The following is a 23,036-nucleotide window of genomic DNA, read 5'->3' as shown; positions in this document are numbered from 1 at the left end:
CCCCACCGCGTCTCTATATTCACCCCCTCTTTCTCCTCCCCTCGCCACCGTGCCTATGTTTACCAAGCAGATGCAGCGGTGTTAGATCCCTAGCAAAAAAAAGCCACCGGTGGCAACATCACACCCTCCCCTCGCCTGAGTTGGCGAGCCGCAGTCTCCCCCCCCCCCCAGGAGTTCGTGGTCCCTCTGAGTCTCTGACGCCTCCGGAATAAGATGAGTATTATTAGTTAAGCTTCTCGCTGCGCTCATCTGTGCTTTGATCTTCCCATCTGCTTCTCCATGTCATATTCACTCTGCCCAGATCGTTTTACTTGCTTGCAGGTTTTGCTTCATAGGTGATCGATAAAATTCCCATGTGAACTGATGTTCCTTCGTGCAGCAGAGATTGTAGATGAAAAGATCCTCCCTGGCGTGGTATCAATGTGCTTCTATGAAACAAAATCAATCACTTCATGTATGTATTTATCATAATTGACTTCCTGCAATTTCAAAACATTTTTGCCCTTGACAGTTCGTTGCAGCCTCAGTTCAGAGGTTACAAGCATAGGAGGATAAAAAAGAAGAAGCACTTCCAATTGTCATCTTGCTGTGATCAGTACTGTTGTGCTCACATATACACTTCCTTTTGCAGATCTGGGCTGTTCTACAAAAATTGTAATTTATTATCCAATCAATACTTACATTGGATAGACCATCAGTCCGCGTGGGATTTTTTTCATATCCGCGGTCCACATCAGCTCAACTCTATGCAGGTACTTGCCACGACCAGATTTTTTTATGTTTAGTCGATTATATATATGTTCGGTTTTATTTTTTTATTAGTTCGATTTAATTTGCTTGCTATAGTAATATCTACACGACAAATGTCATTATTTCACTCATCCTTTAAAAACAATATTGCAAGAATCCATATTTATGTTCAACCTCACTCACACTTATATTTTCTTCTACAGTGTTTCAGATATATTTGTTCACGAAGGAGGAATGGCTCCCATTAGCCATTTACGTATTGTTCGGATTTATCATGTGAGGTAAAGAATATTGAAATTTTTGGATGAGTGTCCTTGGATCAAACAATTATCGAATCATATGTTTAAATAGAGTCCTGCACTGTGAATCATTGCACAAGAATGAGGGAATCTTATTATGATGTTGCCCAAATATTTGCTTAATACATGTAGGCTGCCTTCTTTACCCTTAAATCGACCTTTCCTTATTTTTTTTCCGTTTTGTTGTTTTATGAAGATCCTTTTACAGACTCCATCGTAGAATCAACTAACATTATTCTCTTCCTGATGCAGATCCTTTGAAATATACGCCATGTAGATTCAACTTTATAGCTGTTTGCATTCACCTTTTTGGTAGTCTACTGAGGGCTGATTCAGTTCTTCTTTTTCGACTGGCATATCTTCCATGTATATGCTAATACATATATAAAACTCCCCAGGGGCGGATGCACGTTGACGTGACTGGGGTCCCAGGCCCCCAGTCAATTTTTCGTTTCCCTTATAGGTGTTCCGTTCCCTGCTTCGTATGCCCCCAGTCAAGTAATACGTATGCCCCCAGTCCATCTCTCCCTGTTGTCTATTTGCACAAGTTGGACCTGACTCACGGCCCATGGACAACCCAGCTAGGTACTTGCATGTATATACCAACAGGCGTTTCGCTGCTTCTTCTCTGCCTGACGGCTGACGCTTCGACTTCATGGTACGACGGTTCGTATATGAAACAAAGCCATAAACGCCACCAGGCCAATCGCCGATCGCCCGACACGGCGACGCCCATCACCGGAGGGCGGAGGCGCCAAGCTAATTGCCAGGCGCCGGTTGCTCACATTGTCCCCAATTTCTTCCGTCAGTTGTCCCCAAATCAAGGTTATCGGTTGTCATCAATCTATTTTACAGATTTCTTTTCTTGTCTGCAGAATCTATTAGATGGTCATTTATAGTAAATGTTTTATTTATTTGGCAGGGAGATAGTGGACAGATTTTTGAAAAGGAATTCTGGAGTGCCTGAACTAATTGACTTAAACAAGCTTCCGAGAGATCCAAGTAAAAGGAAGAGGATGTCAGATTATCACCCCAATCAGCAGGAAGAGATAAGGAGGAAGTACTTATGTTGGGGACCTTTTCAGCCTCGTGATTGTGAGTTTGCATATACCCCATTTGGGAAAAATAAGAAGATAAGGCGCTTCAATCCAGATTGGTATGAGAAGTATGCTAATTGGCTAGAGTACGACCCCAATGAGAAAAAAGCCTTTTGTTTTTGCTGCTATTTGTTTAGGGACGGCATCAAAGACAATCACCATGGTCATGATGCATTTGTAGTAGATGGGTTCAACTCATGGAATAAGATAGAGTGATTGGTGACTCATGTTGGTGACCGTAATAGTTTTCATAACAGGGCACTCAAAGGTTGTGAGGATCTAATGAAAAAGGATCAGTCAATCCCTGCAGCCTTGCATAAACAGAGCCAAATTGAGAAAAATGAGCATCTCATTCGTTTAAATGCTACAATTGATGTTTCCCGGTACTTGCTGCATCAGGGACAGCCTTTTCGTGGACATGATGAATCAAAGGAGTCTAAAAATAAAGGAAATTATCGAGAGATGATGGATTATACTATCAAACATAATGATGTTATTGCCAAGGCATTTAAGAATGCTCCCCATAATAATCAAATGTTGTCTCCATCAATTCAAAAAGATATTACAGAGTGCTTTACAAGAAAAATATTGGACATTATAAGGGAAGAAATTGGCAATGGTGGTGTGTTCAGCTTGTTGGTTGATGAGTGTCGAGATGTTTCGGACAAAGAACAAATGGCAGTGGTTCTTCGATATGTCAATAAAAGTGGAGTATTAAATGAAAGTTTCGTTGGTGTTGCTCATGTAGAGGAGACAACAGCCTCTTATCTCAAGTCTTCCATTGATTTTATACTTGCAAAATTTGGTTTGAGTCTAAACCAAGTGAGAGGCCAAGGTTATGATGGCGCAAGTAACATGTTAGGTGAATTTAATGGTTTGAAAGCTAAAATTTTGAGAGAGAACAGCTCTGCATATTATACACATTGTTTTGCTCATAAGCTTAACCTGGTTGTTGTGGCCATTGCAAAGAAAAATATTGACGTTGGGGATTTCTTTGATATGATATCACTTTTGTTGACTGTGGTTGGTTCATCTTGCAAAAGAAAGGACATACTTCGAGAGAGTCACCAAGAAGAAGTGAGGAAAGCAATTGGAAGTGGAGAGATTGCTACAGGAACCGGACTGAACCAAGAACTTGCTCTTCGAAGACCAGGTGACACTCGATGGAACTCTCATTATAAAACATTGGTGGGCTTGTCAAAGATGTTTCCTTCAGTTGTTAAAGTTTTAGAATATGTTCAGGAAGATGGCACCGATGGAATTAAGAGACGGCAAGCTAATGGTCTATTAAAATATTTTCAGTCATTTGAATTTGTATTCTGTTTACATATGATGATGATGATTTTAGCTTTGACAAATGGGCTGTCAAAAACATTACAAAGAAAGGACAAAGACATTTTAAATGCAGTTTCAGATGTGGAATCCACCAAGCGAGAGTTGGAAAAGCTTAGAACTGATGAGGGCTGGGATTCTCTTTTGAACAAGGTATACTGCTTCTGCAATAAGCATGACATTTTCATGTTGGACATGGAAAAAGAATATGTGAATCCAAACAAGCCAAGACAAAAGACCGGCATTAACAATGAGCATCACTTTCGTATAGATTGTTACTTTGCTGTTTTGGATCTATTAGGAAAAGAGTTCCATGATAGATTCAATGAGGTGAATTCCGACTTGCTTATATGCATATCTGCTTTGAGCCCGAGTGATTTATTTAGCTGTTTTGACAAGGAGAAGTTGATGAAATTAGCGACATTTTACCCAAATGATTTTAGTGACATGGATATGGTGACTCTTGAGCATGAACTGGACCTGTACATAGATAATGTACTCCATGATACACGGTTTGCTATCTTGGAAAGCATAGTTGATTTAGCTAAACTGATGATGGATACAAGGAAGCATCTTTCCTATTATTTGGTCTATAGGGTTTTAAAACTAGCACTTACTCTTCCTGTTGCCACTGCAACCGTCGAGAGATGTTTTTCAGCTATGAAGATTGTGAAAAATGCTTTGCGGAACAAAATTGGGGATGACTATATGAGCCATAGCCTGATTTGCTATGTAGAAAAGGGTATGCTAGACACAATCACCAATGAAGTGATAGTCGATGAATTCCACAAGATGAAAAATCGTCGTGGGAAGAATGCAGTGTAATGTAGCTTATTCCCTTTCTTTGTTTACTGTCATTAGTAATTTGTTTATATAGCTAGTACTACTTAACTCATATTTTCTCTCCACAGGTAACACTATTACTTGGGAAGCAACTGCAATTTGTCTCCAGTCCGCATTAATTTACATGATGTCATATTATGCTATCTCAGTGTCATTTTTCTCACTTGTCAATAAAGGTTAGTTCACTTCAGTGATAGTCTGTCTAGACTTTGTGTTATATTTAGGCATTTAATACTACATTAGCATGATTTCCCTAAACATGGGTGCCCCCACTCGATTTTTGTCCTGCGTCCGCCCCTGCAACTCCCTAGACGTTTGCTTTCAGTTTCTTTGCTACCCATAGTGCTTTATGGAAACCAAATATCAGTAGTTGTGGTGAATAATAATATACTGTGAAAAGAGAAGATAATTGGTTTCCGGTACGCATAACTCCATGAGTAGTTCAAATCAATCCAAATATAAATCTGATTCAATTTTCATGTTACACAACATGGAATTACTTGCATGACACATACACATAGCCCCATATTTCCTTGGGACAGTTGCTTAAAGTTTTTGGTGCCTGTGAGGGCAGGCATTCCCACAAATGCAAAAATATAGCTGTAGCTCAAATAATGAACAAAGTATTCATTCATATATGGTGGACCTCTAAACTTCTACAGGATGACCATTTTGGTTATCTTTTATAGTATAATTGGGCAGTTCATGTTCATAGATTGATATTTTTATGTCAGTCTATTGTGTCCACATTCTTTCATTTTGCCTGCACAACTAACCTATGCAACCAAATTTTACAGTCTATATGAATTCTTGGTGTTGATTATATATCTATGCCTTTTTTGTTGGGAATACAGCTATATTTATCAAAGTGACTTTCTGCCATCATTACAACATGTTGCTGCTCGGTATAATGCGGGAAGGTAGCTCTTTTGCATGAATGTAGTTCTTTTCTAGATCATATAAAGATATTTGCTGCTCAACTAATCTCAGTGATGCAATTCATTTGTCATGTCTGTTTATTAGCGGTGTTTTGCTTCTCTTTGTATAAAGAACAATTACCAGGATCCATGCTCCATGGCTACATGATGTCCTCAAGACTTGCTAATTGCTGTTGACTATGTACCTGTACTGTACATTTGTGATCTATAATATGCAATATATGTCTGCAAATGATTTGTGCAGTCTACGCCCGGCCTATTTATGATTTATGGTGAAATTCAAACCTGAATGTAGTCAAATAATGTAATATGTTTTTTCTGTTGCTTTTGCATTTTAAACACCCAATTGATTCTTTACATATCTAACTATTCCACCGGAACGCGTAGGAAATCACCTGGCATGCACTACTATTGTGCCGCGTCCGTCCGTCCGTACGCCAGCCCGGAGACACGACGACTTCGTCGGCACACGCCGAATGGAGCCAGTAGCTATGGGCTCTGGACGGGAGTGCTCTGGCACCCGCACGGGCCGTGCAGCCAGTAGTGTCAACTTTTCTTTTCTTTGAGATATATTGCTACCGTGGGCTGGTGGGCTATACAGTTGGCCCACAACTTGTCCCGCTCTCTCTCGATGGTGACAGGCCTCTATACAACTGAAAAAGCCGAAGTAAGGAGGTTGCGTTACTTCCAGTTCCAACACTGGACTGCTCTCTTCCCTCAAAAAAAAAAAAAACTGGACTGCTCTCTTCCGGAAGAGCCCTGCGCACTGAAACTGAATCCTGAATCCTTTGTCTGAAAAAGGAGAAGAAAAACTGAAACTAATCCTCGCTTGCCAGTTAAGCCGAATATTTGGCGGATCCAAATTGATACACTTTGCCTACTTTGTAGTACGTAGGAGGAGATTGGATGAAGCTAGTGGCCACATCTTGCTAGAGTGCAAGTGGGTTCCAAAGTCGCTTGTGCAACCCATACTGGATATGGTCATATGGATAAAGATCAGAAATCGCTATGCTCGATGCTTGTATGGAACCGGAGAATGGTGAGACAATAGGCATCAAAGTAAAGCACATGGCAAGAGGACACGCTAAAGAATTCGACAATCGACAAGTTGTTCCGTTTCGATGAAGAAAAACAAAGCAATCGACAAGTTGTCTGGGAAGAAAAATGAAAAACTGAAGGCCGTACAGAGATGGTCTGCTCCAGCAGTCCAGCTGAAGGGGTTCCCTAGATCTGGAGGATGGGCGTTCATGACTTGTGAGACGTGACCATGGCAACAATACTAATACTATTAAGGAACTGGCTGGGGTGAAGTGGGCTTAATTTGTTTGCATTTTCTTTTCTTTTGGAGAATCTGCTCTTGTCCAGGATTTCTTTTCTTCCGGGAGACTGCTTTTCATGCGGAGGCTGAAGCAGTGTGTTTGCTGCACGCGCCCAACAGCTGCAAATTTGGTGGGTGCGAGCGTTTAGTACGGCAGACTATGACTGCTACGGTTCTACCGTTCTACGGGTGTAGTACGCTAGTTAGAGAAGCAAAAGCTCTAGTGGTTGCTCACGCAATGGTTCAAGTTCGGGTCCGAGCTGCCGATGGGCTGTGGCACGGCAAGAGAAACACGATAGTATACGAGATCTCCAAGAGAAACACGAGTACTTTTGCTTCTCGATAACTGAGTCTATGCACTATGGTCCAGCGATCCGGGCGGCACGCAAGATGGAGGCCAGGCGACCGCTGATACGACCTTGACTTCCGGCAGCCAGCAATATGATGGATCCCAGATCAACGTGTTCCGCAAGTGGAATAAGTATAATCCTGGGGAGGGAAACTCGATCGATGGCAGAAAAGATTATTAATCTCCTCGTAGACCAGACCAGATTCGTATCAGGCCAAGCGGCGATCGTGGGTCTCCGATACGTGCCTGGCCGGGACGCCTCACATGCGCTGTCGTCGTCGCCGCCGGCTGCAAACCCAAAGCCGTGAGACGCAGCAGGCAGATTTGTCGTACATGTAGCAGTACTCGAAGTACAGGTACTCTGCATACGATGAATTGCCGTCCGACGACGATTGTACGATGCTTTGTCCAGCCATACGATAGTTAGTTTGATCGATGGTTGATGTATTGCGTCGGACAACAAATGGTGCAGAGATTTTGTCGCACGTGTTAGCAGTACTCGGCAGATTCACATGCGCCCGTGCCCACGCTCGTCGTCTCGTTCTGCCGTGTCACGTCTCAGTTCTCACTCTCTCTTCCGCCGGAATCGCGCGCCGCGCGTCCGTTACATTCCTGCAAAATGCATTGTCACTGTATATACATACCAGCTCAGCTGCTCCTGCGCCCGACTCCACAACGGAAGACCGATAGATATATAACATGGGAGTCGCGTCACTGACGCTGCTGTGCCTAGTGGCCGCCGCCGCAGCCGGCATGGCTTCCTCAGCGCCGGGGGCGGGGCCGCGAGTGCCGCCGCCGCTGCCGGTGCTGCCGATCCCGAACGCGGCGCAGCTGGCGTGGCAGCGGCGGGAGGTGATCATGTTCTTCCACTTCGGGATGAACACGTTCACGGACTCGGAGTGGGGCACGGGCGCCGAGGACCCATCCATGTTCGCCCCGGCGGCGCTCAACGCCACCCAGTGGATGGACGCCGCGTCCGCCGCCGGCGCCTCGCTCGCCATCCTCGTCGCCAAGCACCACGATGGCTTCTGCCTCTGGCCCTCCGCCTACACGGCGCACTCCGTGCGGGCCAGCCCGTTCCACAACGGCGCCGGCGACGTCGTGCGCGAGTTCACCGACGCGGCCCACGCGCGGGGCATCGACGCCGGCCTCTACCTCTCGCCCTGGGACCGCCACGACGCTCGGTACGGCCGGGAGGTCGAGTACAATGAGTACTACCTGGCCCAGCTCCACGAGCTCCTCACACGGTCAGTGCCCCTGCCCTGCCCCTGAACTGAACCCACGCATCGCATTCCAATTTCCATTCGTATGATTTAAGATGTTGTTGTGGATTGTGTAGGTACGGGAAGGTGTCGGAGATCTGGTTCGACGGCGCCAAGGGGAAGAACGCGACGAACATGACGTACCATTTCCAGGAGTGGTTCCAGACGGTGAGGCAGCTGCAGAGCTCCATCAACATCTTCTCCGACGCCGGGCCCGACGTCCGATGGGTCGGCGACGAGCAGGGCTTCGCCGGCGCCACCTGCTGGTCCACCGTCAACCGCTCCATGATCACAATCGGGGCCACCGGCATCGAGAAGTATACACTTCGGCCAAAGAATTCCGTGCTCTGTTCTTAACCATCGACCAATGGCGCCTAACACACTGCAAAATGGATCCGATCTGTGTTTTATCTGTCAGGTATCTGAACAACGGCGACCCGAGGGGGACGGACTGGGTGCCGCCGGAGTGCGACGTGTCGATCCGGCCGGGGTGGTTCTGGCACAAGAACGAGACGGCCAAGCCGCGGAGCAAGCTGCTGGAGATTTACTACAACTCGGTGGGCCGGAACTGCGTGCTCCTGCTGAACGTGCCGCCCAACTCCACGGGCCTCGTCGACGCCCGCGACATCGCCAGGCTCCGCGAGTTCCGCGCCACCGTGACGCGCATCTTCGCCACGGATCTCGCCGCGGGCAGCACGGCCAGGGCCAGCAGCGAGCGCGGCGCCGGGTTCGCGGCGGGGAACGTGCTGCTCGACGACGCCGGAGAGACGTACTGGGCGCCGACGGCGGAGGACGGGCGGCGGAACGGGTACTGGATCGAGCTCCGGCGGCCGGCGGCGACGAGGGCGAGGGCGTTCAACGTGGTGAGGATACAGGAGCATGTGGTGCTCGGGCAGCGGGTGGAGCGGCACGAGGTGTACGTGGACGGGGTGGCCGTTGTGGCTAATGGAACCACGGTGGGGCACAAGCGGCTGCACCGGCTGCCCGTAGCCGTCGCCGGGAAGACGGTGAGGATATGGTTCGTTGCAAGGCGGGGCGTGCCGCTGGTGTCGGCGGTGGGCCTCCACCTCGACCCATTCGCAACTAACGTGATGTGATGTGATTGTCGTCCAATAATTGTTGTTGCGTGGGCCGTCGACGTCGTCCCAAAGAAGGACCAAGCAGTTCGTCGGCCCATGCCCCACTGGCGGTAAAACAGCTGCATTCTTTTGGATCGATCAAAATCGAAACATGAATTCATATATTCAAAACGTCGGGTTTGCTTGATTTAAATGCCGAAATTTTGATCGCGTTACAACCAGCTTCTAAACCAGCTCTTGCTAAAACTTGGTGCTGCAACTGCTTGAGGTTGGTAATTGAACTTCACAACCACCATTCGAGGCTTCAAGCGTCGTGCTACTGCTACTAGTATATGTTGACAACTCAACCAATGCCAATTTGACAAAGTACAAAGCAGTATGTTAACATCTATTGAAAAAAAATTTAGTACAACATCTGTTACTCTTCCCGTCCCATATTAAATTCTCTCCGTCCCATATTAAATGACATTCTACGAATTTTACTCTCTCCGTCCCGAAATAAGTGCCGTGGATTTGTATACTATGGAATAGTAGATTTTTATATAGTAGATTTTTATATAAATCCAGCTCACTTATTTCAGGACGGAAGAAGTAGTATATAGATACGTCCATGTTTAGACAAATTATTAATATCACGAGGACAAAATATAAGACCCACTTTATCTTTTATCAACACACTTTGACTAATACTCCAACATGTGACTTGCGTGATACAATTCGTAATACGAATGAGAATTACTCCGTCAACATGACATGTGACCTATGATACAAATCATAACAATAGGAACATACTTTTGAATTGAAATACAAGCAAACACAAACAAAAAAACCTATGAAAGGAGGGAGTACCCAGGTGCACACAAAAACTAGATTTGCACGTAAATGACATTACTTCATGTGATCACTTGTATTTCAAAACAACATATATAGCTTCATTCATAAGAGTGGATGAGTCTCGGATCAATATTCTACAGTTCAGTTCTACATTCTTCCGGCTAGCAAACTTGATCGCCATAATCTCAGGGACAGACGTTAACAAACAAATAGAAAAAACGATACACGGCGCAGTCAAAACTTTGATGATTCCCTGTGCCTTCTCACTCAAAATCCCGCAAAAATGGATGTACTGCTCAGTGTTCACCTCCTGTTGAACCTCCCGCCGCCGCCCCTGCCTCTACCACCGCCGCCTCGGCCACCACCACCCCCAAATCTCCTGCCACCGCCGCCTCGGCCAAACCTTGACCCACCAGAATTGCCCCTTGACTGCTGCTCCCTCTCTTGCAACGGTGGCAGTTGTTTCACTTCATCAAGCGTCACCATGGCCGCGTTCTCAGAGCCTGCAGGGAATCATTAAGCAGTATTTGAGTGGGAACGGTGGTATGCCCGAATAACAATAAATGTGTTATAAAATGCACTTGAATTTTGGAGTAATGTAGTTCTACAATAAAGTGACAAAGGGTATACCTAGAATATAATCTTGAACCTCTGCTGAAGGAACATCAAATACAGCACCAGTCCCATCAGCGGTGAGGGTTATACCATGTACATCTGAAAGTTTATCTTCTGGCATGAACCTCTTCAAAGTAGTAAGGGCAAACCTGAACAGAATAAATTTTAAATAAGATAAAGATCAACCTCCGCATAATACTCAAAGCCAGCAAGTAGGGCAGTTACTCACCCTGGTGTATACATCGGCCTGCCAGTTTGAAGTTGTAACGTAGTGTAGTTCTCCATAGAAGAAAGCAAAGATCTCTTCTTTATGTCAGTGTAACCCTAAGAAATACATTTTCTTTTAATTATTCCATTAACAGCGAGTATATAGCAGTATAAAAACAAAAACTAAAACCAACTTACAACTGCCTTTGCAAGTGCTTTGGCTAGTAGATCGACAGCAGACATGCTGGAAGAGCTCAACAGTTCCTCTGCTTGTTGCCGGAAAACAGGAATAACACTGCATTGCATCCATAGACATAGTTTACGGCACAATGCAATGTAACCCAGAATTTGTTTAATCCCACACTATAATTAATTAGAATATGTTACCTGTCCGAGACACTTGCAATGGCATCTGCTGCTTCATTGCCAGCAGATTGTGCCACATCAGTAGGCTGTGGCGCAGATATATGTTCAAACTTCACCCCAGACTCCCTCTCTATTCTGGTCACACTATATTTATATCTGGGTTCAAAAAGCATGACAGCAACGCCAGTATTTCCTGCTCTCCCTGTCCGACCTGACCGGTGTATGTAAGCTTCAACATCACGTGGAGGCTCACACTAAGAGATTCAGAATATTATCAGTGAGGGAGCGATGCATAGTTCTTGGCAACATTAATCAACTACAAAAATGGCAAACCTGAATGATAAGCTGCACATCATTGATGTCCAGACCTCGTGCTGCCACATTTGTAGCAACCAAAACAAGAAACTTCCCGCTCCTGAATCCAGCAATAACAACCTATAAAATAATCAGGTAATCAGTACACGTCAATAGCCAAGCAAACAATCAGAACTCTCAGATAAAGTGTCAAGTCAATTGGCAGACACTGACATAAAAAATGGGTTTCGATTACATCAAAAGACCAAAATTCTAGATTAATCTGCACACTACAAACGCACATTGATCAACAACTAATGGAAGTTCAATCCAAATTTAGATGCAGGGCACAGTAAAAGTTTTCTAAAACATGTTGACATCATACACATTGGTTTGAGTGCAGACATCAACACATATCCACATACATGGTTAGAATAGAATTAACTTACTTCTCGTTGAGCTTGCGCGATATCTCCATGCAATGCACGGGATCCAGGAATCAAACCAGACAGCTCTGATGCTGATTCTTTTGTCTCCGTGAAAATAATGGTCCGTCCACCACTGCACACAAATATTAAAAATAGTGAAAACTGCTGAGATTATGGTAGTCTATTCTCCTACGGGAGTACCATTCAGTGGAAGTACATACCGGCTATAGCATTTAATGATGTCTGGAATAATTTGTGACCTTGCAGCACGGTTACAAGGAAGAGCAAGATGCTTGACTGATGAACTAGCTTTCATTTTCTCATTGCCAACAAGATCAACCGTCTTCTTGTCAGCTTTCAGAAACCTCATAGAGAGCTACAACCATTACAGAATAGTCAGTACACATGATTATTAAATCAGATTGTCAACATAAGTAACATATTGTCAGTGGTTCATACCTTCTTTACCCACTCTGGGAGAGTCGCACTGAAAAGAAGTGTTTGTACTTTTGTAACATCTTCAACCTTGCCTGTTTACATCAATGAAGGAATTCAGATTACACATGTGAGTAACACTAGGCATAAAGAGAACAAATGAAACAGGAAACGGAAGAACACTGCATCTAAAGTATGTAGGCGTACCAAGAATAAGTTCAACATCGTCAACAAATCCCATGTTAAGCATCTCATCAGCCTCATCAAGGACACGAAATTTCAGAGACTTCAGATTGAGAGTTCCCTTTACAATGAAATCCTGGGCAAGAAAGGACGACAGCGAACATGATTTTTTAAGAGCAATTGATATAGTCAACCATAGATGAACAGAGAAAAACGCTACCTTGACACGGCCAGGAGTCCCAACAACAATATCAACCCCCTTTCTCATTGCCATTTCCTGGGGACGATAGTGCGAACCACCATATGCGCAACATGTAGAAAGCCCAAATGCTCCACCATAAAACTCAAAGTCAGCGTGCACCTGCAATTTATGTTAAGAAGGTCAGGCCAAAAACGCTTTATCTTTCTGGGAATCTGAAGTACAGAACACAATAATACTCTACCTGATTGGCTAGCTCTCTGGTAGGTAGCAGAACCAAAACACTTGGAAGCCTACCGTAGTCGGTTCGTCTCGTTGCCTTGTGTGGCCCGTTAACCAATGACTCCAATATGGGCAGAACAAAAGCCAGAGTTTTACCCTACAATCATATCATCAAGTACAAAGTTATCAGAAAAATAGATACATTAGCAGAATGAAAAATGATATCCCACAAATGAACATCCAAAATGATCAATTTTCAGGCTGAGCACACCTCAAGGCAGCAGCATAAACAATGTTAACATGCCTTATGGCTGGTATCACATCCCTCCTATAACACCAACCATGTGGACAAAAGGCATGTGATTCCGAGAGAGAAACAGCTCCCCTCTTCTAACGCGTGGAATGCTAGCTATGATCATATCACTTTGCGCAAGTATTGTCATTAGGTTGATCCTAAACCGAATTGACAGGTGCCGCAAATTAGAAGTTATTCCCCTCTCCTAATGATCATAGCATATCAAATTCACGGCATGCTTGCTATCAAATATACACGCAGAAAGTAATAATACAAAGAAAAAGTTCCTCCCCTGTAAATTTATTAAACGAACCATTCAAGCCGAGAGAAAAGTTCTCACCTGTCCAGTGCGCGCGCGGCCGACCAAGTCGTGGCCGTCGAGGACAAGGCCGAAGGTGGTGGCCTGGATGGGGAACAGCGCGTTGATCCCCTTGGACTTGAGCTTCTGCTTCAGCGGCTCGGAAATCCGGAAATTAGCAAGCGCATTTGGGTCGGCGGGATCCTCGTCGCCGCCGCTGGCGGTCAGCTCACCGTCGTCATCCACCTCCTCCTCGGACTTCTTCTTCTTGTCCTTCTTTTCCTTCTTGGCCTTCTTTGCCGCGGGCGCCGGCTCCGAATCGGAGCTGGTGCTACTCCTCTCCTCCTCGTCGGAGGCGGGAGGAGGAGGGGATGGCTCCTTCGCCTTGCGCTTTTTCTCCTTCTTCTCCTTCTTTCCCGATGAGGCCGTCTCCATCGCCTCGGCCGCAGCGGTCTCGGCCTTGAGCTGCTTGCGCTTGGCCTTCTTGGAGGCGGAGTCGTCGACAGCCATGGGCTCGGCAACGGTGGCGATGGAAGGCATAGGGTAACGAGGCGGAGGGTGGCGGCGCGGGAGAGGTGGGAGGCTGCAGGGGTTGCGCAGCCGGGAAAGAGGGGGGGAGAGAGGTCGGGGTTTCGAAGCTTATGTAGGTACGATGCGGGCGGAAGAAACCCTAGGGCTCGCTTGACTGACAGGTGGGGAGCCACCAGCCGCGCGAGGGAGAGATATTTTGGGCAAGCGTAGCGGTTGCGTTTAGTCCACCGTGGAAAGTGTCGGCCTGTCTTGCCTCGAGATTGGGTTGAGCCATCGGACGGCCAGCTTTTAACGGCCTTGTTTAATGGGCTAGGCTAGACTGGCATTTGGGCTCCTTACTATTTTTTTGAGCGGAACATTTGGGCTCCTTTGGAGGTGTTGGATGGACCATGCCTGTGCTGCTGCTTTAGCCACTTCGAAGCAGGCCCAGTGTGATCCTGCCATGTTCCATGCCTAACATCTTACTCACTCAATTGCATAATTTTTGTCTCAAATTTGTCTAAAAATAGATGTATCTATTTTTAAAAAGTGTCTAGATACACGTAAGATTTCGACAAGAATTATGGAACGGAGAGAGTACTTTCTATCCCGCTAAAAAAAAACATCCCGCTTTCTAACATTCGGGAAAAAAAATGTCACTTCGAAACTGACTCGCGCATAGTTTGATCAGAGAAAGAGTGAGTAGAGCATTAGTTCGTTTTGACACCGTCAAAATCATGCCATCAAACTTGGCACATGCTAAGCTTAAGATTGAAAATATATCGCATTTTTGGCATTGCCAGGGTGATGCTAGGTTATTTGCCAAATTTGAGGAAAAATTTACACACCCATACATTCCAAGCATTCTACCTGGCCATTTTACCCAAACAAAATCAGGGCTTGGAACATTACAGCTTTGCTAAAATTGTATAGACACTTTCCAGAATTAGGATAATTAACTCATCTCACAGAATCGAGAGGAAAAGAGCCATACACCATTTTCTCGAGTCATGTACGGGAGGTTGTACGGCGTACGCAACGTGTACAAGACAAGCACGTCTACCTTGCCCTCACGAAAAAAACTCATTTAGGGTTCCACTTCAGTGGTCACCCTTTCTCCCTCGATACATGCCATCCTTCTCAGGCTCTACCGTAGAGCGGGTAGGGGTGTATAAGAAAGTCTCATTTTACCGGTGGAAGCTGTGTTTCCTCGTCTAGAGTCGGTGAGGTTTGTCAAGGACCGGTGGCGAGATGATGACATCGTCGTCGCCTTGGAAAAATGTCTCTTCATATTGGCCTCGTTCCGGTGTACTTCGTACCGTCGAGAGGCGTGTGAAAAAAAGTGTGATCCTCACGAAAGCAGTGCTTCGTCGTCAATATGGTCTTGTGGTCTCCAATTCTCTTCAAGTTTGTTCGTCAGGACAGAATCGAGAGATCGCCGACATATATTCATGTTTTAGGGTTTCTGGCGTACATATGAGCGAGCATGTGTTTGGTGTCATATTCTTCAGATCGATTCAAGAGTTTGGCAATGACTATTGTGGCTCTGGTTCGCTAGCCCTTGGGCATGTGCATGATGGCTTTCATGTTATCATCGATATGGTCAGGCCAGCTCCGCATGTGAAGCAGTGACACTGGCGTGTTACCGCCTCATTTTGGCAAAGGTAATGGTCATTTAGCGGTCAAATGACCTTGATGTATCTTTTATTATGTTTGAGGTGTACTGTTCTTCTAGTGTTTTGGAAGAAAAATTGTGTACTCCCTCCGTCCAACAAAGGATGTCTCAATTTTAATCAAATTTGAATGCATTTATACACTAAGTCATGTCTAGATACATCCAAATTTTGACAAACTTGAGACAACTTTTGTTGGACAGAGGGAGTACAATTGTTCATAATTCCATTACTGAGTGAACTGAGCGCGGATCATGTTGTTTGGTTCATTGTGGTGCAATCAGGCCACCCATGTTGAAATCTTGTACTACTTGACATTGGTCTCACATTGTTTCAGGATTTAATCGGTGAACTGTCTTAGTGTGTTTTCAATGAGAGAGACGCACCCTCAAATACGAGTCATGGTTGTCTCAATTTTTTGGTGGTGCAGGTATATATCTATGATGCGTTTACTAAAAATCCACCGAGACCGACAAAAAGAACTTTGTACGGTAACTCCTCCATTTTACTAACCTCTCATTCACAAAAATTAAAAAAAATGATGAAGGTTGATGTGTCAAACTATGGGAAAAAAGATAAATGAAGAGTAAATACACCCGCGGTCATAATATTATTGTCGACGTGACAAGTTTAGTTCTAAAATTACTAAAATGCATATTTTTGTTAAGTTAGTCACGACAGGTCCTAACCTCATTCACCGCGACGCCTAGCCACACCTCCAGCGACTCGCGGCGCTGTTCCAGCAAGAACCACAACGATGGATGGGACAACACACTTTCGTAGCGTCACTTATGCCCAGCGGCCCCTTAGCCGACGTGTATTCGGTCACATAGGATGGTCTAACGCTCCCGAATGAGTTTAGGACCTGTCATGACCCACTTAAAAAAATTAGGACCTACATGTACACTTTAGTAATTATAGGACTAATTTTACACCTCATCAATAATATTAGGACCGCGGGTGCATCCTTCCTCACGTCAGTCATGTCCAGAGGGCCCCTTAGCCGACATGCATTCGTTCAACGTGTCACGCAGGCCTATCAAATGCTCTGGACGAGCTTAGAACCTGCCACGATCCAGTTAACAAAAAAAAAGACCTAAATATCGAGCTTATTAATTTTATCATTGACTTGCCACCTCGTCAATATTAGGTCAGCGAACGCATTTTACTCGTGAACGACACACTGACTACCGGAGATGCTCCAAGATCAACCTTCTACCAACCAGATACGAGCAGCGGAGAACGACGCAGTTCACCGCTTAAAACAAGCAGCATAAATCCAAATCCAAACAAATCAGAAGGTACTAATTCCCCAACTAATCGTCCTTTCTTCCTGTCTTTGTCCCAAACTGCCAGTCTGCCACCAATCCCCGGCACCTTCTCCGTCCTTGGCTTCCGCCGCAAACCTGAAACCTCTGTCCTGCCTCGCTGCCGACGCTCTACTCCACACTCCCCAGTCCCCTCCCGGTGCTCAAATGGCCCCCGCTGCCGCTCTGAGTCGGCCCCACCTCGCCAGCTCCTACCCGTCGGCCGGCCGGCGGCTCCGCGGGCCGACGGATCACGTCCGCCTCTCGCTGGCTCTCCCGGCGAGCTTGCTGCCACGCGTTTCGTTGAGTAGGTGCTCTAGACTCGATCGCTCTTTCCACGCTGTGTAGACTGTAGATTAGTGGAGTCTCTCGAGGTCTCCGTGATTGGAGCAGCAGATTGTCGCTCCATGCTTCGATTCTCTACAACCCTACTGATTTGGTTAGAAACTAACTTCGATACGATGGTACTTCAAAGCAGAGCAGGGATCTGGACCGAATACTAGGGGACGTGTCTGGGCGGATGCAAGCGGTTCGTTCGAGCAATATCGCATTGGGGAGGACGCCGTGTCACCTCCTCCTCAGGTGCTCCTCAGATGCAGTTAGTTTTCCATGCCTCAGCTAATATTTCTGTATCTAGCAGCATTGGCCTATTGGATGTTCAGTGTAGTACGGCTGTCTACTTTATCCTTGATTTGCAATATTTTGCAGGGTGTGGAGGAGAGCAAAGTTGATTTTCTGAAGATTCTGAAGAGTGCCAACTCCATCATTCCCCATGTAGTGCTGGGGAGCACAATTCTTGCCCTGGTGTACCCACCTTCGTTTACATGGTTCACAACCAGGTCAGTTTTGCTTTCATTCAGCTGTTGAACCGGATGGCAGGGTTTATATGTTTCATGGATTATTTTGGTTATACTCGTGGAAAGCAGCCTTATTCCTTTACTAGTTTCACCCGATGACTTGTACATTTAGTTAGGTTCAGTTATTTAGGTTTAAATAGCTATGAATCATCCTTTTGGCTGGTAACTTTTGGTGTCTGTGCTCCTTCACAAGTATGTTAATGATTGAGATTATAATGACCAAATTGGAATTCATGTTTATTTTCCTAGTATCTTAATGCATAGAATGCTTGTTCATTGCTATCCTCTCATTCACTGTATCCAGGACCCAGATTGTGTATCTTTGCTGATAAAATTCTTATCACTTAAAAGCAGCCTTATTTATATATGCTATGAGACTGCTCTGAAGCGGTTGAAGTTGAATTCATTGGCGGCATTTTCTCTAGAGGAAATGTGATGCAATACTATCATTAGTGGTAGTGCTAATTTGTTCTAAAGTTGACCTTGCTGTTTACACATCTGTACGAGTGTGACCATGTGCCAATAACCTGGCAGATACTACGCACCGGCCTTGGGGTTCTTGATGTTTGCTGTAGGTGTGAATTCAAGCGTTAAAGACTTTATTGAAGCAATACAAAGACCAGATGCTATTGCTGCTGGTTATATTGGACAGTTTATGTTCAAGCCTTTCTTTGGATTCCTTTTTGGCACTCTTGCAGCTACGACTTTCAATCTTCCTACTGCTTTGGGTAGGGAATTGAATTTCAAAAGTATTTATCATGCTTTCATACGGAACATTGAAGGCTTTTTAGTGAACCCTAACTTGGACTTGTTTTTAGGTGCTGGTATCATGTTAGTTTCGTGTGTGAGCGGAGCGCAACTGTCAAACTATGCAACTTTCCTGACAGATCCACATATGGCTCCGCTCAGCATTGTTATGACATCATTGTCGACAGCTACTGCAGTTTTTGTCACGCCAACTTTATCATACTTACTTATTGGCAAGAAACTACCTGTGGATGTCATAGGGATGATGTCCAGCATTGTGCAAATAGTGGTTGCTCCTATTGCAGCTGGATTGCTTCTGAATAGGTATTTCCTTCATCTGTCTGAAGTATAAGGGACATTTGTGCTATAGCTGCCCACATATAGTAGTATCCATTCCAAGAGTTTGTGTTATTGTGTCTAACTTCTCGTTTCTTCTTTCTATGAAGATTTCTTCCAAGACTCTGTTCGGCTATTCAGCCATTTCTCCCTCCACTGTCAGTGTTTGTGACAGCTTTGTGTGTTGGCTCGCCACTGGCTATAAATATCAAGTCTGTTTTGTCGCCATATGGATTATCCATTGTGTTTCTCCTTTTTGCATTCCATACAACATCTTTTATAGCTGGATATCATCTTGCTGGTACTTGGTTCCGTAAGTCAGCTGATGTAAAGGCCCTACAACGAACAATATCTTTTGAGACAGGTATATGTGGTTTTCGGTTGCATTAGGAATTCTTTTTTTTTCCTTTTCAAATTCTTCTGTTACCTCACGAATATTCCTTGCAGGGATGCAAAGTAGCCTTCTTGCTCTTGCTTTAGCTAACAGGTTTTTCCCAGACCCACTAGTGGGAGTGCCTCCAGCAGTATCAGTATGTCTACTTCCCTCTGCCACACTGCTTTTTATCTCAGCGTGATTTAAGCATTAACTGTTATTCTCTAATGTTTTTTCTCTTAGAAATGATATTTAAGTGACTTTCATCTAGAGAACAGCTATAGCTGTTCGTCTTCATCTTGTCACTGCTTCATGGAGTAACACCTGTTTAGCAAATTAATAGCTTTTGTTTCTGGTTAACTTGGATGAAGCACTTTCTCTGGACCTAGAAATCATTTTGATCTAGTACTCCCTCCGTTTTTTAATGTAAGGCGTGTATAATCCTGCACGAATATTAACGCAAAACAATCAGACGCAGGTATATACTCACCCGCGTCTCAACTGCCGCGCATGGCAATTGGCAAAGCTGGCTTCTCTGTGCATGCAACCGTCAGAGAGAAAATGGACCGTATGGATAGATACTGCTCCGTGCAATTAGCGAAACTGAGAGCATGCAATTAACCACCGCGGAAGGAAACTGCCTGTTCTCTTCGCATGCGACCCGCGGTGGGTTCGTGTGGGTTAGCACACGCCTTACATTTCGAAATTTGAGTGAAAATTTTACACGCCTTACATAGAAAAACAGAGGGAGTACTATGTTCTCTAATCTTTAGGAGAAGTTGTTATGGTATATCTGTTACACATAGATCAATTAGGACATCACGTTGGCTAAATTCTTTCCTGCTTCTGTGTGTAGGTTGTACTGATGTCTCTGATGGGGTTTGGTCTTGTCATGGTATGGTCCAAGAGAACAGAAGTGTAACCCTTGCTGAAACCACTCAGCTGGATTGATACACAATATAATTCACTGCGGAAGTTTTGCAAGCGTTAGCATGAAGAACAACCAATCACAATGTTTATTGGAGGTGAAGACTGCAGACCATAGGAAGGCTATAATGCCAAATGCCAAGTGACCATAACATGCCACATCTGGTTCCTTCTCACTTTATATTCCTGTGATCCTTGGTGAAAACATCTCTGTAATATTTTGAGTATTCCTGAAGAGAACCTCTCCCTAGATTTTAATAGAAGATGGAAAGAAAGAAACAATCTATGTCTCTGGTGGATTTGTCTGGATTAATAAACTGATATTGTTCCAAACTGAGCAGTGCGGTCATTATGAAAAACGTTATTTGATTGAACCGCTTTTAGATATTTGTGCTGTTTATGCAACTGTTTTTCCCCTTTCCCCTTTAAATTAGCTTCTTGCTGTGTTCTCATATGTGTCCAGTTGACAGTTATACCCGTCCAAAATCTTCAGCGACTTGCGAGTTCTGTGAACGCCAAGCAAGCTGTCCTGCCCCGCCATGGCGTCTCTCCGGCTCGTAGCAGCGCTGGCGCCCTCCCCTCCTCCGCCTCGAAGGGAGCCACAGAAGCCTCCGCCATCTGCGGCCCACTTAGCGAGGGGCGTCTCCCTCGCGGCGGCGGCCGCCACCATGGCCATGGCCGCGGCCTCGCCGCCGGCGCTCGCCGCGCTGGCGGAGCCGGCGAACGCGCTGTCGCTACCCACGTGGGCCGTCCACGTCTCCAGCGTCGCCGAGTGGTACGTACTTCGTCTGCCACACCCACCGCTATCTTATCTGCAACCAGTCGTTCTTCGGTTCCTGCTTCTGCCTTCCGCGCCTGCAAACTTTTAAAGATCAGAATCTCGGAGGGGGGAATTGCAGGGTGACGGCGATGGCGCTGGTGTGGCAATACGGGGAGCGGACGGGGTTGAAGGGCTGGAAAGGCCTCTCCTGGGGGATGGTAAGTGCGTGTGCGTGTGTGTGTGTGGAGTTCGATAAAGATTTCGATTAGGAAACCATTTTCTGAAGAAATTTGTTGTGGATAATGCATCTGTATGTGTGAAATGCTGCAAAATTTTATGCTATTAAGATCCTGGCAGATTACTGGTTCACTTCACTTGTTGCTTTGTTCATCGCAAAGCGTCTGCATTTCTTCAGGAAACCTCCTTACTGAACTGTGCATTGGGAACTTGAGATGGCTTTTGCAAATGGCAAATTCCTGCTGATGACAGTTCATATGGCTGTTGATTCACATGTATGCATTTCTGCCTGACAGGTTCCGCTGCTTGGTGGAGCGATGTGCGCTTGCACGTGGCATTTCTTCTACAATTCAGAGTCTCTCGAGGTAAGATATTGCAGCCTGAAATCAAAATAGTTGTTTGCCACTAATCGATGCCATCTAGTTGTCCCAAACCTTGTAACTGTTTCTCACTTGTCACTCATCATTGTGCGTGCGCCTGGCCTACCCTGAAGCTTTAAGCGCCCCATTTCCTTAACCACAATGCACTTGATACTTAGAAGACCAGCGAGTAGTATTGCTATTTTCAGCAATTTCCTTGCGCAAACTTTATACTCGTTGAGTTTTTTGGCAGAAATTATGAATACCTGGTAGCCCTCGAGTTATTATATTATCACTAAAATAGGCCAAAAATAATAATCCAAGTAGCCTTTTCTCTGCCCTGGTTCTTTTTTGCTTTGCGACCGATGTTTTCCTATCAAAATCTTCAGGTGCTTGTGGCGCTTCAAGGTGCTCTTACAGTGACCGGCAACATAACAATGTGCATAGCTGCATTCCGCATCTTCAAAGCGTCCCAGGAAGGCACTAACAGCAAAAGTCCATAACCAGTATGCATATTCTTTTTCAACTTGTCGTGACAGCATTGCAAATGAGTTGCTTACAGTTGAAACATAGATCTGTCTGGTCGAAGCTTGTTACGAATGGAATGACAGTTTTAGCTTGTGCATGTGTGATTTGAATGCTGTTCTAAATTTTTAAAGCACTTTTGGAGCCACACCTGATCTGAAGAAGGAAATAATGAACACAGAGAAGCTGGGACGGAAACTATTTTCAAAATAAAAATGGACGAAGAGAACGCAGACTAATAAGCTGCTTGGAGGCTTTAGTGCTACTTCCATAAGATGATTGCCATCCTACCGAAAAAGACCTCATTTTGCATCAATGCCAGCCCAAATCCACCTGAGGTTCGTGTAAGAGGGAATTTATGACAGAGGATTCTTAGTTAACTAGCTATAGTGCTCCCTTTATTTTAGAAAAAAAATACAAGGAGTGTATTTATGAAGTTTCAAAAAAATCTGGGGGGGGGGGGGATCCCATATGTATACGAGATAACGACTTGGAAATCATGAAAAAAATGCGTCCATTATTAAGTTTCAAAAAATCTGGGGGGGGCGGGGGGCGGGGAATCCCACATGTATACGAGATGATGACCTGGAAACTTTCGTGAAAAAAAATGCTTCCATTTGTGGCTCGCGGAAAAAAAAACAATAGAGGCTAATATAGCAAATCATAGTTCTCCGAATTTGTTGTTTTTATACGAAAATTTGTGGTTCCACCTGATATTGCAATGTTTGCATAAGTCATTTACAAAGTTCTACAACATCGATTTTTCTTCATTTATTTTGCCA

At 45.0% G+C, this 23,036-nt stretch overlaps 4 protein-coding genes across 5 annotated transcripts; 3 read left to right on the top strand and 1 right to left on the bottom strand.

Annotated features, from left to right (window-relative positions):
* Positions 1-7,543: 7,543 nt before the first annotated feature.
* LOC100838528 (putative alpha-L-fucosidase 1) lies at positions 7,544-9,468 on the top strand. Its single transcript, XM_003578412.4, has 3 exons — positions 7,544-8,173; positions 8,266-8,505; positions 8,607-9,468. The coding sequence occupies exons 1-3, from the start codon at positions 7,626-7,628 to the stop codon at positions 9,283-9,285; spliced, it is 1,467 nt and encodes a 488-aa protein (XP_003578460.2). The 5' UTR covers positions 7,544-7,625; the 3' UTR covers positions 9,286-9,468.
* A 666-nt stretch (positions 9,469-10,134) lies between these two features.
* Positions 10,135-14,266, bottom strand: LOC100837934 (DEAD-box ATP-dependent RNA helicase 7). The gene is made up of 13 exons (XM_003578410.4): positions 13,686-14,266; positions 13,073-13,207; positions 12,850-12,990; positions 12,654-12,765; positions 12,471-12,541; positions 12,233-12,387; positions 12,033-12,144; positions 11,623-11,724; positions 11,311-11,543; positions 11,122-11,218; positions 10,946-11,040; positions 10,732-10,865; positions 10,135-10,604 (listed from the first exon to the last, which is right to left on the bottom strand). Exons 1-13 carry the CDS (start codon positions 14,181-14,183, stop codon positions 10,405-10,407), a joined length of 2,085 nt encoding a protein of 694 aa, XP_003578458.1. The 5' UTR covers positions 14,184-14,266; the 3' UTR covers positions 10,135-10,404.
* A 2,859-nt stretch (positions 14,267-17,125) lies between these two features.
* On the top strand, positions 17,126-20,710 carry LOC100829032 (probable sodium/metabolite cotransporter BASS5, chloroplastic). Of its 2 annotated transcripts, none has more exons than XM_024455000.1 (8): positions 17,126-17,440; positions 17,612-17,715; positions 17,842-17,972; positions 18,525-18,718; positions 18,809-19,061; positions 19,184-19,437; positions 19,521-19,603; positions 20,303-20,710. In XM_024455000.1, the coding sequence occupies exons 1-8, from the start codon at positions 17,302-17,304 to the stop codon at positions 20,366-20,368; spliced, it is 1,224 nt and encodes a 407-aa protein (XP_024310768.1). In that variant the 5' UTR covers positions 17,126-17,301; the 3' UTR covers positions 20,369-20,710. The 2 variants fall into 2 exon arrangements, with proteins under 2 accessions (XP_024310768.1, XP_014758840.1); XM_014903354.2 differs by having other exon boundaries at positions 17,299-17,440; positions 17,612-17,731.
* A 63-nt stretch (positions 20,711-20,773) lies between these two features.
* Positions 20,774-22,361, top strand: LOC112268828 (ycf49-like protein). Its single transcript, XM_024455001.1, has 4 exons — positions 20,774-21,148; positions 21,273-21,351; positions 21,667-21,735; positions 22,119-22,361. The coding sequence occupies exons 1-4, from the start codon at positions 20,913-20,915 to the stop codon at positions 22,230-22,232; spliced, it is 498 nt and encodes a 165-aa protein (XP_024310769.1). The 5' UTR covers positions 20,774-20,912; the 3' UTR covers positions 22,233-22,361.
* Positions 22,362-23,036: the final 675 nt, after the last annotated feature.

The sequence above is a fragment of the Brachypodium distachyon genome, chromosome 4 (genome assembly GCF_000005505.3).
Source record: "Brachypodium distachyon strain Bd21 chromosome 4, Brachypodium_distachyon_v3.0, whole genome shotgun sequence".
In the NCBI taxonomy this organism is placed as follows: Eukaryota; Viridiplantae; Streptophyta; class Magnoliopsida; order Poales; family Poaceae; genus Brachypodium; species Brachypodium distachyon.
The sequence above is the reverse complement of the archived record's forward strand: the minus strand, read 5'-3'. Positions and strand labels throughout refer to the sequence as shown.

Excerpts from the sequence above, each read along its gene's own strand:
- LOC100838528 (XM_003578412.4), top strand. The coding sequence starts at position 7,626 with ATGGGAGTCGCGTCACTGACGCTGCTGTGCCTAGTGGCCGCCGCCGCA. Across the intron at positions 8,174-8,265 it reads CTCCACGAGCTCCTCACACG|GTACGGGAAGGTGTCGGAGA; the intron begins GTCAGTGCCCCT and ends TGGATTGTGTAG. Across the intron at positions 8,506-8,606 it reads GGGGCCACCGGCATCGAGAA|GTATCTGAACAACGGCGACC; the intron begins GTATACACTTCG and ends TTTATCTGTCAG.
- LOC100829032 (XM_024455000.1), top strand. The coding sequence starts at position 17,302 with ATGGCCCCCGCTGCCGCTCTGAGTCGGCCCCACCTCGCCAGCTCCTAC. Across the intron at positions 19,062-19,183 it reads GCTGGATTGCTTCTGAATAG|ATTTCTTCCAAGACTCTGTT; the intron begins GTATTTCCTTCA and ends CTTTCTATGAAG. Across the intron at positions 19,438-19,520 it reads AACAATATCTTTTGAGACAG|GGATGCAAAGTAGCCTTCTT; the intron begins GTATATGTGGTT and ends TATTCCTTGCAG.
- LOC100837934 (XM_003578410.4), bottom strand. The coding sequence starts at position 14,183 with ATGCCTTCCATCGCCACCGTTGCCGAGCCCATGGCTGTCGACGACTCC. Across the intron at positions 13,208-13,685 it reads GCCGCGCGCGCACTGGACAG|GGTAAAACTCTGGCTTTTGT; the intron begins GTGAGAACTTTT and ends ATATGATTGTAG. Across the intron at positions 10,605-10,731 it reads GGTTCAAGATTATATTCTAG|GCTCTGAGAACGCGGCCATG; the intron begins GTATACCCTTTG and ends GATTCCCTGCAG.
- LOC112268828 (XM_024455001.1), top strand. The coding sequence starts at position 20,913 with ATGGCGTCTCTCCGGCTCGTAGCAGCGCTGGCGCCCTCCCCTCCTCCG. Across the intron at positions 21,149-21,272 it reads GTCTCCAGCGTCGCCGAGTG|GGTGACGGCGATGGCGCTGG; the intron begins GTACGTACTTCG and ends GGGGAATTGCAG. Across the intron at positions 21,736-22,118 it reads ACAATTCAGAGTCTCTCGAG|GTGCTTGTGGCGCTTCAAGG; the intron begins GTAAGATATTGC and ends CAAAATCTTCAG.